At 44.4% G+C, this 16,429-nt stretch overlaps 1 protein-coding gene across 1 annotated transcript in view; it reads right to left on the bottom strand.

Annotated features, from left to right (window-relative positions):
• The window catches only part of LOC121283062 (double C2-like domain-containing protein beta), a 221,755-nt gene that overhangs the window by 66,093 nt on the left and 139,233 nt on the right, over positions 1 to 16,429 (bottom strand). Inside the window, exon 4 of the mRNA XM_041197088.1 lies at positions 9,012 to 9,121. Coding sequence (XP_041053022.1) covers positions 9,012 to 9,121 — 110 coding nt within the window. The remainder of the gene's footprint in view (positions 1 to 9,011; positions 9,122 to 16,429) is intronic.

Below are 16,429 nucleotides of genomic sequence, written 5' to 3'. Positions count from 1 at the left end.
ATAACTCCGTCAGAACCACCCGAAGCTTGCGATTTAAATCGCATTTTCGGATGGTTCCCAGCACAGTGCAATTGTCCAGAGGAAGTTAGCACTTCTGAGCAATTACTGTGCAAACCCTTGCCTGGGAACTTGACAGAGGGATTCCCCAGCACCCCCAAAGGTGAGGGCTGTACTCGGGAAGGGGGTGATATCCCAGGGTTTGTGTGGGGGCACAAGCTGATCTGTGCAAGTGGCCTCAAGATGATGAAGGCTGAGGAGGCAGTCTCCAGAGCAGATGAGGCCAAATGGAGATGTTAGGGTGTGTGAAAGAATGAGTGGTGATGTCCCTTGAGCTGACAATGAGTCAGATGCCAGTGCTTGTGTGATGGGCTTGAATGTGTGAGTTTAGAGTGATGAGATGGTTGCCTTACCCTGGCAACACGAATGAGATCATTCATCCTCTATCTGTATTGGATGGCCAACCTCTTCTGTGCAACATTGGAACTGATCACCACTGCCATCGCCTACCAAGCCAGAGTGGTAATGTTGCTGTCCCTCCTGCAGTCAGAGCAGGGATTGAAGACATCACAGTGGGCCTCCACGGCATCCAAAAGGCATTTGAGGGACATATCACTAAGCCTGGTGGCTGCAGTTTTCTTGCCTTTTGGAGCCATGTCTTATTTGCAGCAGTCCTGGGCTGGAAGCACTGAGAGGCATGCACGTGGCTGTACTTTAAATATGGCACCCCGCGTGATGAAATGGCAAGGTGACAGTGTGGTGGGCGAATCTGAGCCTTCCCTCCATCAAAACAGCGTGTTTCTAGGGAATGCATAATTAATGTGGCAGGTATGGGATGATACAGCATGGGAAGCCACCATAGCGGCCGGCGGGTAAAGCATCACTTTTCCTGCCCACTGCCACACTTAGTGCAAATCTGGGACAGTCCCACCCATTCACTCTCTCTGTTCCTCTCTCCACAGATACTGCCTGACCTGCTGAATTTTGCCAATATTTTGTGTTTTTATTTCAGGTTTCCAGCATCCCCAGTATTTTATTTTTATTAAACCAAAGAAAACAAAGATCTTTGTTGCCAAATTAAGGAATAAAAAGCTGAAGATGAATAAATAAATGTTATCATCTGATAATATGGTTAATAGGGCTAGGCTAAAATATCTCTTTGAACAATCTGATAATTGTCTTAATAATCTTCCTACTGTGCAAAAATATGTTTTTATGACACATGGTGAATGCATAAATTGGGGCTGTTTTACCTGATGATTTAGCCAGGATTATTAGTTAGTATCCCACATGGGGTTCTCATCAACATGTGTATGCAATACTGCAAGATATTTTTTCAATGATATGGAAATATACATCTGACATTTATTGTGATATTTATAACATATTGACAAAAATCAAAACATTCCTATTTGGAAATATTTTTTGTTGATTTCAGTAGATTTGCTCTTGAATTTAATAGTCATTAAAATGCATTTTTTTAAAAAGTTTAAAACAATATGTTACTTTTATTTTATGACATCAAAAACTACATAAAACACATTGCTAAACAAAGCTGTGTAACTGATAAAACAAACAGGTATTTCTTGAAACATGAAAGCTTGAAAATCGTTCACTGACTACTGATAAAGCCAAAACTTAAACACAGCCGCCAGTCACCATGGTCTCGCTGCTCTTTAGTTGGGAGCTTCACATGGATCTTGCCCTCATCTTCCTCCGCTTACACTTCAATCTGCACATCTGTTTCTTCCTCCGCTCGGCCCTCATGGTCTGCAGGCTAAGCAGCTCCCACTCGCTTTAAGGTTGCAGTGCACATGTATGAATTGGCCATTTTCAGTACAATTTAGAAATGATTCAGAACACAGGACAGTTACAAAAGGTTTATGACTTGAAGACTGTAAAATCTGGAGCTTATCCTCAAGTCAATGCACACTTCTTAAGGATACACTCTAAAATAAATATTTCTAAAACTCCATTGGTGTCAGGTCAAGTGTGAAAACCTGCTACTGCAAGGATGGTTGACAGTGCTACTGGGTGAGTGGCAAATGCTGGACTGCGGTTAAATAACCAAGACATCTCCAAAAAGTGTCCAAGGCTTCAGGCAGACTGTGGCTTGGAGTAGGGGAATAGGACTGTCTATGAAGAAATGTCATTAAAAGGCAGATGATGTAATCCATGAATTCGCCATTGGTATTTTTTTTTTAATTCATTCACGGGATGTGGGCTTCGCTGGCTGGGCCAACATTTATTGCCCATCCCTAGTTGCCCTTGAGAAGGTGGTGGTGAGCTGCCTTCTTGAACTGCTGCAGTCCATGTGGTGTAGGTACACCCACAGTGCTGTTAGGCAGGGCACTCCAGGATTTTGACCCAGCAACTGTGAAGAAGATGGCAATTTTTTTCCAAATCAGAATGGTGAGTGACTTGGAAGTGGTGGTGGTGTTCCCATCTATCTGCTTTCCATGTCTTTCTAAATGGTAGTAGTTGTGGGTTTGGAAGGTGTTTTCGAAAGACCCTTGGCAAATTCCTGCAGTGCATTTTGTAGATGGTACACACTGCTGCTACTGTGCGTCAGTGGTGGAGGGAGTGAATGTCTTTGGGTGTGGGGTCAATCAAGTGGGTTGCTTTGTCCTGGATGGTGTCAAGCTTCTTGAGTGTTGTGCGAGCTGCACTCATCCAGGCAAGTTGGGAGTATTCCATCACACTCCTGACTTGTGCCTTGTAGATGGTAGACAGGCTTCGGGAGTCAAGAGATGAGTTACTTGCCGCAGGATTCCTAGCTTCTGGCCTGCTCTTGTGGCCACACTATTTATATGGCTTGTCCAGTTCAATTTCTGGCCAATGGTCACCCCCTGAATGTTGATAGTGGGGGATTCAGTGATGGTAATGCCATTGAACATCAAGGGGCGATGGTTGGATTCTCTCTTGTTGGAGATGAACATTGCCTGACACTTGTGTGGTGCGAATGTTACTTGCCACTTGTCAGCCCAAGCCTGGATATTGTCCAGGTCTTGCTGCATTTGGACATGAACTGCTTCAAGTATCTGAGGAGTCACAAATGGTGCTGAGCATTGTGCAATCATTAGCGAACATCCCCACTTCTGACTTTAGGATGAAAGGAACGTCATTGATGAAGCAGCTGAAGATGGTTGGGCCATGGACACGACCCTGAGGAACTCCTACAGCGATGTCCTGGAGCTGAAATGGCTGGCCTCCAGCAACTACACCCATCTTCCTTTGTGCTAGGTATGACTCCAATCAGCAGAGAGTTTTCCCCCTGATTCCCATTGACTCCAGTTTTGCTAGGGCTCCTCAATGTCACACTTGGCCAAATGCTGTCTTGGTGTCAAGGGCAGTCACTCTCACCTCACCTCGGAAGTTCAGCTCTTTTGTCCATGTTTGAACCAAGGTGTAACGTGGTCAGGAGCTGAGTAGGCCAGGGGGAACCCAAACTGGGCATCAGTGAGCAGGTTATTGCTAAGCAAGTGCTACTTGATAGCATTGTTGATGACCCTTTCAATTACTTTACTGATGATCGAGAGTAGACTGATGGGGCAGTAATTGGCCAGGTTGGGTTTGCCCTGCTTTTTGTGTACAGGACATACCAGGGCAATTTTCGACATAGCTGGGTGGATGCCAGTGGTGTAGCTGTACTGGAACAGCTTGGCTAGGGGTGTGGCAAGTTCTGGAGCATAAGTCTTCAGGGCTATTGCCGAAATGTTGTCAGGGCCTGTGGCTTTTGCAGTATCCAGTGCCTTCAGCCATTTTTTGATATCATGTGGAGTGAATTGAATTGGCTGAAGACTGGCATCTGTGAAGCTGAGGACCTCCAGAGGAGGCTGAGATGGATCATCCACTCAGCACTTCTGGCTGAAGGATGTAGCAAATGCTTCAGCCTTATCTTTTGTGCTGATGTGCTGGTCTCCTCCATCACTGAGGATGGGAATATTTGTGGAGCCTCTCCCTCCAGCGAGTTGTTTAATTGTCCACCACCATTCATGACTGGAATTGGCAGGACTGCAGAACTTAGATCTGTTCCATTGGTTGTGGGATCGCTTAGCCCTGTCTATTACTTGTTGCTTATGCTGTTTGGCACACAAGTAGTCCTGTGTTACAACTTCACCAGGTTGACACCTCATTTTTAGATACACTTGGTGCTGCTCCTGGCATGCCCTCCTGCACTCTTCATTGAACCAGGGTTGACCCCCTGGCTTGATGATAATGTTAGAGTGGAGGATATGCCAAGCCATGAGGTTACAAATTGTGTTTGAATACAATTCTGATGCTGCTGATGGCCCACAGCACCTCATGGATGCCCAGTTTTGAGTTGCTAGGTCTGTTCGAAATCTATCCCATTTAGCATAGTGGCAGTGCCACACAACACGATAGAGGGTATCCTCAACGTGAAGGCAGGATTTTGTCTCCACAATGACTGTGCAGTGGTCACTCCTACCGATACTGCCATGGACAGATGAATCTATGGTAGGCAGGTTGGTGAGGATGAGGTCAAGTATTTTTTCCCTCTTGTTGGTTCCCTCACCACCTGCCACAGACCCAGTCTAGCACCTATATCATTTAGGGCTCGGCCAGCTCAGTCAGTAGTGGTGCTACCGAGCCACTCTTGGTGATGGACATTGAAGTCCTTGAGAGTACATTGTGCGCCCTTGCCACCCTCAGGGCTTCCTCCAAGTGGTGTTCAACATGGTGGAGCACTGACTCATTAGCTGTGGGTGGGCGGTACGTGGTAATCAGCAGGAGGTTTCCTTGCCCATGTTTGACCTGATGCCATGACACTTCATGGGGGCCAGATTCAATGTTGAGGACTCTCAGGGCAACTCCCTCCCGACTGTATACAACTGTGTCGCCACCTCTGCTGGGTCTGTCCTGCTGGTGGGACAGGACATACCCAGGGATGGTGATGGTGGTGTCTGGGATATTATCTGTAAGGTATGATTCCATGAGGATGACTATGTCAGGCTGCTGCTTGACTAGTCTGTGAGACAGCTCTCCCAATTTTGGCACTAGCCCCCAGATGTTAGTAAGGAGGACTTACAGGGTTGACAGGACTGAGACTGCTGTTGTCGTTTCCAGTGCCTAGGTCAATGCTGGATGGTCCGTCCGGTTTCGTTCCTAAAGTATCTAAAGCCTACAAAGGGTGATGAAGTCGCAAAACTGAACAAGTCAATGAATGTGTGACGATGGGCAGTCCAAAAAATAACACGGGGGGATCAGGTGTGAAGGATGTTCACAGGTGCTCCGACGATAGTGAGCAATGGTATTTAATATTTCATGGGTTATAATTCAAGATTAGATGAATCTGAGCTGCAAAGTTTAATTTTAATGCAATAGCGTTGCTTATGCATCAATAAATTTACATATCATCTCAAGATCATGCTTCCAAATTATTACAACATTATGCATAACCCAAGGAAGTCTGAGAATAATGTTTAATTTTTCTGGGACAAGATACGTTGCTTCTAAATGTCACAAAATGTAGAATTCCATTATTACAAACTTAGGCTCTTTGTGTGACTTAAAAGCAAAATATAAAATCTTTGGATGAGTGACAGAAAATTGTAGTCATAGTTATTGATACATTCAAGAGCAAATCCACTGAAATCAATACAATTATATAATGTCCAAATAGCACTACTTGTGACTGTTGTCAAGATGTTATAAATATAAGAATATACTACAGTAATAGAAATTTACTTCCACATCATTGCAAAAATGTTTTGCTTTGCAGTATTTTGCATATATATGTCCATGAGAAACTTATGCTATAGGACCAAGGGATACTGGCTAAGTAATTAAGTGAGTAAGAAGGGGCTGAGAAAGCACTCTTCGTGGTGGCTCCACAACAATACTCATTATTCTGTAGCCGTTAATGATGAACAGACTATTTTCATTCAAATTTAGCACCATCTTTCTCTCTTTCCAACTAACCTTCAAGAAAACAGTGGTCTGTTATTTAGTGCAGTTGTCAGTTGCTAGGGTTACTAGATACAGAAAGATTATTTTAGCACAGGCAAACACCGTTACCTGTATTGAACCTTGCAATGTATTAATTTGGCACAGAGGAACTGCCAGCTTAATTAGATTTTGCATTGGTTGATAATTCAAATTTAAAACACTGTCAGTTAAGGTGCTGCCGGGTCTCCTGCAATCTAACAATAGGTATAGGGACTGTAATACACTAATTTGTATTCAAACTTTTAAAGGAATCAAACGTATCACTTCAAAACTATCCCTTTGTCCTACTCCCACCAATAAAACCTTGGGTTGATTTTCTTCATAAATTTTGTACAGAATGCACGAAAACATGCCACTTTCCTTTAAGTAATAGTTTTTCTGCACGAGTCATTACTGGATACCCATCTCTCGCTCACTCTCACTCTAGTCCTTTCCAAACAACTATGCAATTGTCTTTTAAAAATTGATTTTTGCTTTGAAAATGGTTTGTGGCAGGGAATTTGCCTCAAGTCCACAGCACAGAAACAGGCCATTCGGCTCAGCTTGTCTATGTCTGCAAATGTTCCAAATGAGCTGCCTTCTAGCCTTCTTCATCTAACTGTATCACCACATTCTTCTATTCCTTTCCCCCCTTAATTGGCCATCTAAGCTCCCCTTAAATGCACCAATGCTGTTTGATGCAACTATTCCTTATGGTGGCATATTCCACATTCTTATCAATACAACTTTCCTACTTTTCCTTTTAATTCCAAAATATCTTACATATCTTAAATTCTTTCATTACCAAACTCTCATTACCATCTCTTCAACCAGTGGAAACAGTCCATCACCTAATCATAATTGTCGGTGTTTTCATTCTTTTGCACCCGATATCCTCTCCCTGTAGTTCATGCCAACCCCTTCTCCCAGGACTTGAAAGAGGGCTGCTGCCAGTGAGGCAGATAGTCCAACACTGAGGTCTTGACTCAGGTGAGCCTCTGGTGGTGACGTGACCAATATTGGCAGCTGGCGCCACATGTACTGATGAGGTCTGAGGCCCAATTTTCATCGGTCGTGGGGTTCTTGGTTTGGGCATGCGCTAGTTGATAATGCACTCGGACTAATTTAGAAATTAGTCTGCGTGCATTATCAACCAACCTAAAATCCTCATCAATGATGCGACCCTTTCAGCTAACTGACCGCTGTGTCTTCCCCTAGTTTCAAGACTACAAGTTACATGGGTAAGCAGTACCACTGCTATCTTGTCAGGGGATGAGCTATTAAAGCTTTCTTGCTAAGAAACCCTTTGTAGTATTGAAGGCCTCTTTTATTTAATTTCTTAAACTTTATGGCCAGAATTTTCCTGTTGGCGATTTGGGGGCAGGGCCCCCTCGCCGATGGGAAAATGACGCGGGATGACGTCGGGAGGAACCCCTGATGTCATCCCGATCCATTTAAACTTTTATGAAGGCGGGCGGACAGCGAAATCAGCTGTTCACCTGCTGACCTGTCAATGGCCAATTGAGGCCATTGACAGGATCATTAAGCTCATTGAAAGACCTGCCCGTCCAACCTTAAGGCTGGCGGGCAAGCCAGGAGCCCCAGCGGGCTCCTGAAAAAAGATAAAACCTCATCCACTGGCAGGATGAGGTTTCATCTCAGTTTTTAAAAAGTTTATTAAAGTTTCACTCATACTTATTAACATGTTCCATCTTGTGTGATAGTGTCACATGAAGGGGACATATTAATATTTTTCTTTCTCTATTTTTAAAATTTTTTAAACATTCAGCGCTCTCCCTGAAACAGCACTTAGTCTCAGGGAGCAGTGCGCTCTTTCACGTGCATGCGCGAAAGAGTGCACTTTGACAGATGGGGAATCCCTCCACCCTCCGCACAGGAAGCGCATAGCGCTTAATTGGCCCGCCCACTCAAAATGGCGGCCGGCCCCATTTCGGCGGCGGAGTTTGGCTGCCCACCCGCCGCCAAGCCAGTGGGGCCCGCCTGCCCATCAAGGTCAAAATTCTGGCCTATATCTCAACTGAAAAACTCCAATTTCTTCAAGCTGCACTCTGTCATCCCTGGTAACACTGCTATTGAATTTCATTGGAACCTTTTCATTGCTTGCCATAATGGGGAGCCCAAACCTTTGCACGATATTTTGATTGCAGCCTAACCAAGACCATGTACAAATTCAATATTATCTTAAAATTAAAAAAAAAAGGAGAATTTGGAAACAGAAAGAGAAAATGCTGGAAAAACACAACAGGGCAGTCAGCATCTGAAAAGAGAGATGATGTTGATTTTACCCAATGTGTACTTCTTGAACTTTTTCTTTTGACATTATTTTCTAGTTTTGCATCCTTTGTCTCTGGATACAAAGCCAAGGATTCTACTGCTCTTTTGAAGTCTCTTCTACTTTCACTCTCACCTTGACTAATCTGTACCTTCCTACCAAGTCCCTCTGTTTCCCTAAATTATTTAAAATTATATAATTTGCTTTTCTTATTCTTGGAAAAGCAGCATATCTCATTTTTCTACACTGAACTGGAAATACCGTCATTTGTCCATTTTGCAAACCGTGACCCTCAATTTGATGTCAAAGGTAAATTTCAATCATGCTCCCCCAATTCCTCAGTCCAGATCATTTATGTGTACAGGAAGTAACACTGGTCTCAGAGCATTGAAGTACACCACTCACCACATTTTTGCCCACTCAGAAATTTTCTTTTAATTCCAGTCAGCTTTTCCAATCCATGAGGCCATGTTCCTCCTAATTTCAATCTTCATTATCTTTGCCAAAAGTCCCTTACTTGATCAAATGCTTTTTTGAAAATCCATTTAAACACATCCGGTCTCTTCTCTCTTATTCCCTCAAAAACTTCTGAAAGGTTGGTCAAGCAAGACGAGCCTTTGAGAAATTTATTCTGACCAGCCGGATTAACTCACGTTTCTGCGCGTGCTTAACGATTTCCTTTCTTTAAGCTCCAGTAGTTTTCCCCCCTCACACCTAAAAGAAAAGATTTAAACAGCTTCAAAATTTTCAAGATATTAAAATTTAATTTTACCTTAATGTCTTCCGTACCATGTCTTCATCAGTGATCCCATAGTAAGTGAGAGTCTCGTTCCAGACGGGATTCAAAGTATTTCGCAAAGTCTTTGTCCTTAGTTTGTTGGCCTAAAGTCAAACAGTACAAAATAGTTTAATTTTACAATGTGTTTATAACAAACCTTAAAACTTTTATAAACAAATGTTTATAATGCATCGCTTAAGTAGTTAAACACAGAAATCCAGAAGTTGCTGCCAATGATTCTGTGCTTCTCCAGAGGGAGCACTGTTGAGGTCCCCCCAGAATGCAATCAATTGGAAATCATTGAACTGACAAGAACCTCCATTCTTAGTCTTTGTCTTGTTGTTGTAAAAACACTTGAAAAAGCTAAACATTGTTGAATAGGATGTAATTGGGTTTTTGGCAGCATACTAAGCCATAATTATTGCTAAACAGCCTCACTGACGCAGTAAGGGTGATTTTAATATTTTTGAATGTCAAATGCCTCCAATGTGATAAATCCCATAAATTTTAATTTTTTTAATGTTTGTTTATGACATTTTATCTTCTAAGTTAATCCCTTGTGTATGTCCCAATCATTTATTTTGCTATTTGTAAAATATAAAATTAAAAAGGAAGGAATTCTGTGTTTTTTACTTTCTGGTTTGCTGTCTGTGAAAATACTTCGGTGTGATTGGCTACTGAATGGCATCATTTTAATAAATACCTGGAGATCCCATTGATTTGATACCAGAAACAAACAGATCTTTTTGCACAGCTTTCTTTAAAGACACTGGCAAGCACTGTTGCTTTGCTGGCGACCACTAAATCTAGCTCAACAATATAATTATAATACATTTATTTTGCATTTAGGTTTGTTTGCTTGCTTGGTATACACAATATTTTACTTCACTGTCCTTTTGTCTTCCCTAAACCCATCCTCCATATGACTCTCCTACCCATATTCAGGGCCAACTCTAGATACTGCTGTGGATTTGATATGGCCTCTCATGAGAAGTGCATTTATTTTTCTACACGACAGTTTCAAATGTTGGACTTTTATAAAATGGTTATGGTTTAAACTGTGTCCTTTAACTCAAGGTAAAATGGAGTACTTTGAAGAGGGAGATTTGATCTCCTATGAAATCTGCTTAGAGACAAGCCCATGTGACCTGGTTGCTGTGGGGACAGGGGCCCAGGTCAAAACTTATTGAAAGTAAGGTACAATTTTTAACACCTGGACACAAAAGAAGAGGCAACTGTTCTTACTGCATATGGAGTCACAGAGTCAGCCGGAGAGTTTTTGGGGAAAAAGACCATTGACCTGAAACTGAACTAGACTAGTCAGATAAATACTGTGGCTACAAGAGCAGGTCAGAGGCTAGGAATCCTGCGGTGAGTAAATCACCTCCTGACTCCTCAAAGCTTGTCTGCCTTCTGCAAGCCACAAGTCAGGAGTGTGATGGAACAGTCTCCATTTGCCTAGATGAGTGCAACTCCAACAACATTCAGGAAGCTTGACATCATCCAGGACAAAGCAGCCCACTTGATTGGCACCCCACCCACCACCTTAAACGTTCATTCGCTCCACCGCCAACACACAATAGCAGCAGTGTGTACCATCTACAAGATGCACTGCAGGAGTTCACCCACACTCCTTAGACAGCACCTTCCAAACCCTTGACCACTATCATCTAGGAGGACAATGGCAGCAGACATATGGGAACACCGCCACCTGGAAGTTCCCCTCCAAGCCAGTCGTCATCCTGACCTAGAAACATATCACCGTCCCTTCACTGTCGCTGGGTCAAAATCCTAACAGCACTGTGGGTGTACCTACACCACAGAGACTGCAGCAGTTCAAGAAGACAGCTCACCACCACCTTCTCAAGAGCAATTAGGGATGGGCAATAAATGCGGACCTAGCCAGTGACGTCCAGATCCCGTTAATGAATTTTTTAAAATGGGTGCTGCTATGTCGAACAGGACAAAAAGGACTGTTTTCAGGTTAACTTCTAAGCAGGGAACTACTGGGCGCAGATCCCCTGTTTGAAGAAACAAAGCTTGTGGAGATTAAAGACCCAGGTGTCGCCAGTGGGATGCTTGTGACTGGGAGTGGATTCGAGTATGTTCAGAAGATAATGTGAAGGGGACTTTGTTAAGAGGATAGTGGAAGATTCACCCTGATGGGGCAAGGAGAAAAGATCTTGTTAAAGCTGGGAGGAGCTTGGGGACTTTAAGTACAAGGCTACATTTCTACTGAGAGTGTAGTGTAATGCAAACGTGGCTTGGGGTTTATGGTTGTATTAAGAAGTTAATAGGGAATAACTTTTCATAGCTTAGTATATTGGCTGCTACTAAGTAATGTTTAGGTGATGTTGATTTTCATTTGTTTGTTACAGTCACAGTCTTAAAATGTAAAATCTTGTGTGACTCTCTGCATTGGTGACGGCGGAAAGTTCATATCTTTTGTTCAAAGTTTTTGGTCCCTACAGGGACCGTACTCTATTCCTTGCTGGCATTCAGAGATCTCACCCTGAACCTGTAGACATTATGAACATGATAAGGCTGGCTACCTTTAGCCCTTCTCCTCCCTGGACTCCTTACAGAAACAAGTGCAATAGTACTTCAGCCCCTACTTGTTGCTGCTCCTGTCCCTCCTCTTCCCACAGGAAATTTGTTGACCAATACCACTCCCCTCCAGTAGAGCAGAAACCTCTATGTGCAAAGAAAATGGTTACAATGTTGAAAAATAGGAAAATATTAGCATATTTTCATAAGAAAGATCCTTTGCAGAAAAGCTTCAATTCTCCAGGCAGAACACTTGAAGGCAAATGGGCCTTTAAATAGCATTGAAAATGTCCAGCTTATACTATTAAGTATTAGTGACATACCTTGCAAATAATGAGCATGTTAATGAAATGGCATTGGGTTCCAGTGATGTTAACAGTGCTGAAGTTGCATTTTTGAATGAAGCTTGCACCCAGTTCAGCTGGGAGCTCTGGCCACCTATCTCTAAGCCGCGACCAAAACTGGCAATGAATGGAGCAGCAGAGGGAATAGGTTGATAATTTATGCACCACAGCCCTATTCTTGATCAAAAACAGGGAGATAAATCACTCCCAAAGACTTGCAATCACTGATCATTAGGAATAATGAATTGCTGACTCTCATATGAGACTCCTTGTATAAGGCAACAGATGTGTGATTTGGAATACAGTTTCTCCTGGTTAAATCAGGATTTTCTCTAGTTTCATTTAGGCACACAGCACAAAGAACATACATGCCATAGCTGGATGTACAAGGATTTAGTAACAGGTAGATCTTTGCTTCACAAGTGTTAAAAAAGTGTCACAGGTGCATAATGAGCAAATGCTAATTCTTCATTTTCAAAAATGAAATCACATTTTTAGGAAGCACATATTTGAAAGGAGCCTGCTTTCTATTTTCAATACTAGGATAAAATAACAAATAAATAAACCTTTTCTAGAACAGACTGCAGCCGGAATTCTCCAGCCCCGTTGGCGTCGTGCAAGTGTGGACAATATGGCCGGAAGGCCAGAAATCGGTTTTACACCGTCGTGAAACCAGTTTGTGATCGTCCGCTCCACCCGTCAATGGCGGGCCTCATTTCCCGCCATCATACATTGGGAACATCACGCCCCCAACATCAAATTTACCCTCCACATCAGTGTGACTTCAGAACGGCATGCTTCATGACTGCTTTCAAAAGACGTGCATCAAGCGACTTGAACTTCGAGGGGAACTTGGGAGGTGAGTACACACACCCTTGTACAGCGCTTACGAGCATCGCCTGTAGGACATCAATGAAGAGGCACCGCTCATTCACAGGGGGCACAGGCAAGTCGCTTTTTCCCAGCTGGCTTTCAATGCAGTGCTGGGCCAAGGGCTCCAGTGCGGGTCACACCTGGGTGGGGTGGGGTGGGGTGGTGGTTGGGCGGCATGCAAGAGTCAGGTCTCTGAAACTTTTCTGCCCACTCAAACAATGCAAAAGCATGGAAGTGCCACCACCAAATGCTCCAGAACTTTTCATCTCTCTGGCGCAGACTGCAAATTGTGCAGTTGAGGGGTCAGCAGTGCATTCAGCCAACTGGGCAAGTTGTACAATCCCCTTGTGAACTGTGGCGCAGTCACTGGTGGAGTCACTCAGAGCCCCTTGCAATATCTTTATTAAGGTTTGGAGCAGTCTCCCCCATGATTCAAACTTACAGTGAAGCCTTGTAATGTGGGTTAGGAGAATGCCTGTGCCTGAGCTGAAAGCACAGCATGCAGTCCAAAGGCTGAAACTGCCACAGTTGGTCAAGTGGAGAGGGGCTGGGATGGGTGGGGTTTGGGACAGCCAATGAGCGCACTACACATTGGCCATCCAAGGAGTGGCCAGCACCCACTTGCATGCGTGAAGGAACCTTCTGACTTAACCAAGAGAAGTTTTTAGTTCACCGATGCCAACCCATGAATCTCTCTCTTTGATCCTGCAAGAGGAGAACGTCAGGATCATGGAGCCTGGTGATTTAGTGGCATGTCTCATGGCTTACAGGAGGGCGAGGAGGAGGAGGGCGAGGAGGAGGAGAAGAAGAGGGAGAAGAAGGAGTGCAGTGGAGGCACCTGGCTCGGCAAAGGGGAGGGCACTGTCCTCAAGATGAAGGGGTAGCAGGTCCTGCTGCACATGCAACTGAAGATCCACAGTGAGCCATCACTCGCAAGTGCCTCGCTAGACCCAGGGTCCACAGGTGGCGCCTGTAATTCCTGCAGATGACAGAGAAACAGGGTTGCCAAAGACTGCACATGTCCAGGGAACTGGTTGGTCACACCTGCCACCTGCTGCAGGATTTGGTGCCACAGGGACCTGGAAGGCATCCACTGCCAGAGGCTGTGAAAGTGACCATGGTGTACAATTTTTAAGCCAGTGGCTCCTTCCAGGGCTCCACAGTTGACCTGTGCGGGATCTGGCATGCCTTTATGCACAAGTGTATTCAGGAGGTCATGGACAACATCTTCGCAAAGACAAAGAACTTTGTGCATTTCACCCTGGATCAGGACAGCCAGGATGCAAGAGTGCTGGGATTTGCACAGATCTCTGGTTGTCCACAGGTGCAGGGTGCCATCGACTGCACTCACGTGGTGCTTAGATTTCTGTGGCAACAAGCAGTCAACTACGTCAGCCTCAAGGGCTTCCACTCGCTGAATGTTCAGCTGGTGTGCAACCACCACAAACACATCCTACAGGTCTGCACACGATTCTCAGGGACTGTCCACAACTCTTACATGCTTAGAAGGTCTCAGATCCTTGACATCTTCCAGGTTCCAGAAAGGCTGCAGGATTGGATCCTCAGGGACAAGGGCTACCCGCAGAGGCCGTGGCTGTTGACGCCCATGCAGCAGCCTCAGACTGCAGCAGAGCAATGGTATAACGAGGCTCATGCCACGATCTGGACTTTAGTGGAGCAAACTATAGGCACTTTGTAAGTGCGGTTCCAGTGCCTCAACAGGTCCGCCGGAGCACTGCAATACAGTCCCCAGATGTCACGCATCATCCTCACTTGCTGCACACTCCACAACCTGGCGTTGCAACTGGTGGAGGACCTGGCTGAGGAGGAAATGGAGGAACTGCACATATCCTCTGATGAAGACGACATTGAAGATGGTGATGGGGTCCTCGAAGGCGAGGATGCCGGCAATGAGGCCGTTGTACTGACCAGACATGGCAGGCGCTCTCGGGAGGCCCTCATTGCCACAAGATTCGTAGAGAATGATGACGAGATGCAGCAAGGACAGTCCTGACATCCTTACCTTGCATCTGTGAACTTTCAACTCCTGTGTGGCAGACGGCAGTGCACATGTCCTCAGTGCTCAGGCTCATGTCATGGAGCTGCAGTGGAGGCTATAATGGTCTCTAGATTCCTGGATAATGACGACATGCAGTAAGGACACTCCATAGATCTTCACATTGCCTCTGTGAATGTCGGACTCCTGTCTTACTGAGGACGGCTCACTTGCACTCTGTGATCAGAGTCATATCATGGAGATGCAGCCGTGAAACTTTAAATGCACTAGAACCTTTGTCAGCCTTCAGCACCTGACCCCTTCAGAAGTACCACATCGCTGGTCATAGATGAAGAAATGGGGGCCAGCCCAGCCTCAAAGGTGCTGAAATTGGTGTGGAGCAGGTCTTATGGAAGTCCATGGAAATGTCTCTATGATCATGTCCAAAATCTCATGTTTAGGGTAAATTCCATAATGTGTGCAGCAGTACTAGGATGTCTCCCATGCACAATGGTGAAGAGAGGTAATGCTGTGACATCTTGCCACCATTAAACAGGATCGCTGGGCCAGTCAAGGAAATTTTATTTTGCAGGCTTTAAAATTATTTTTCAATATTTCTCTTTCCAAGCCATCATTTCACACTCTTTGGCCCCCACCACCAGTAGGATTGAATCCTGGCATGCAGTTCACACATGCAACATTCAAGTGTTGGGGTTTACAGAGGTGGATCTCAAGAGAATTCTGGTGGGCAATGCCAATCTATCAGTTCCAGGTGTATTGTGGTGTGTGAGCAGAGGGTGGGTAGAGACACAAAAGAAACACCTGCCAACATCTTCAACAGAATTTGAATGGCTACACAAAAAGGGACAGAGATCCAGCAGAAGCAGGTCCCACATCAATTCCTTGATTACACCTCCAGATAATGGTAGCTTTGCACTGCCAGCAGTCAGGAACTTGCAGGCTAAATAGTCCTGAGCAACATAAATTAACTTCTAATAAACCTCAGGATGTTGCTTTACAGCCAGTTAAAACGGGCTTGGTTAACAACTTTTCTTATGAAGTCCCCCTATGACCATTAGGAAAGTGACAAAGATGTAAAATCTTCAAGAACGTATAACTCAATACGTGTCATGTGGAATAATGTCACCGTCATTCAAATACATTGATTTACTCTGAGCAACCCATGCAAAATCCACTTGCATTAATATTCACGGCTACAACAATCTAGAGATATTATTATACAGTTCCCATAGATCGTGGCATACAAGTCAACCTGGCATATAAACCAACCCTATTTTTTCAGTCCCAAAAATCATGTTTTTGCATATGTGCGGTGTGTAAATCAATTTCCCCTTTCCAGTCACAACATGTTGTGCTTACATTAGTAGTCAGCCTCAATTTCTCACCCCTTAAATGGATGTATTACTCACCAGTACTTTATAACTGGGTGCAAAGGGTAAAGCAGGTGATATGAGCTGTTCTGCAAAGATGCACAGGAGTTTAAGGCATGACCGCACAGAGCAGACCCTGCGTGGCGAACGACAAGGTGCAATCACCCACATCAGGGTTCAATTTTACACTGAGCACATAAGTCAACCTTTGAATACTTGAAGAATCCCTCCAAAATCGGGAGTACACTTATACTCCAGCAT

The sequence above is a fragment of the Carcharodon carcharias genome, chromosome 10 (assembly GCF_017639515.1).
Source record: "Carcharodon carcharias isolate sCarCar2 chromosome 10, sCarCar2.pri, whole genome shotgun sequence".
Taxonomy (NCBI): Eukaryota; Metazoa; Chordata; class Chondrichthyes; order Lamniformes; family Lamnidae; genus Carcharodon; species Carcharodon carcharias.
The sequence above is the reverse complement of the archived record's forward strand: the minus strand, read 5'-3'. Positions and strand labels throughout refer to the sequence as shown.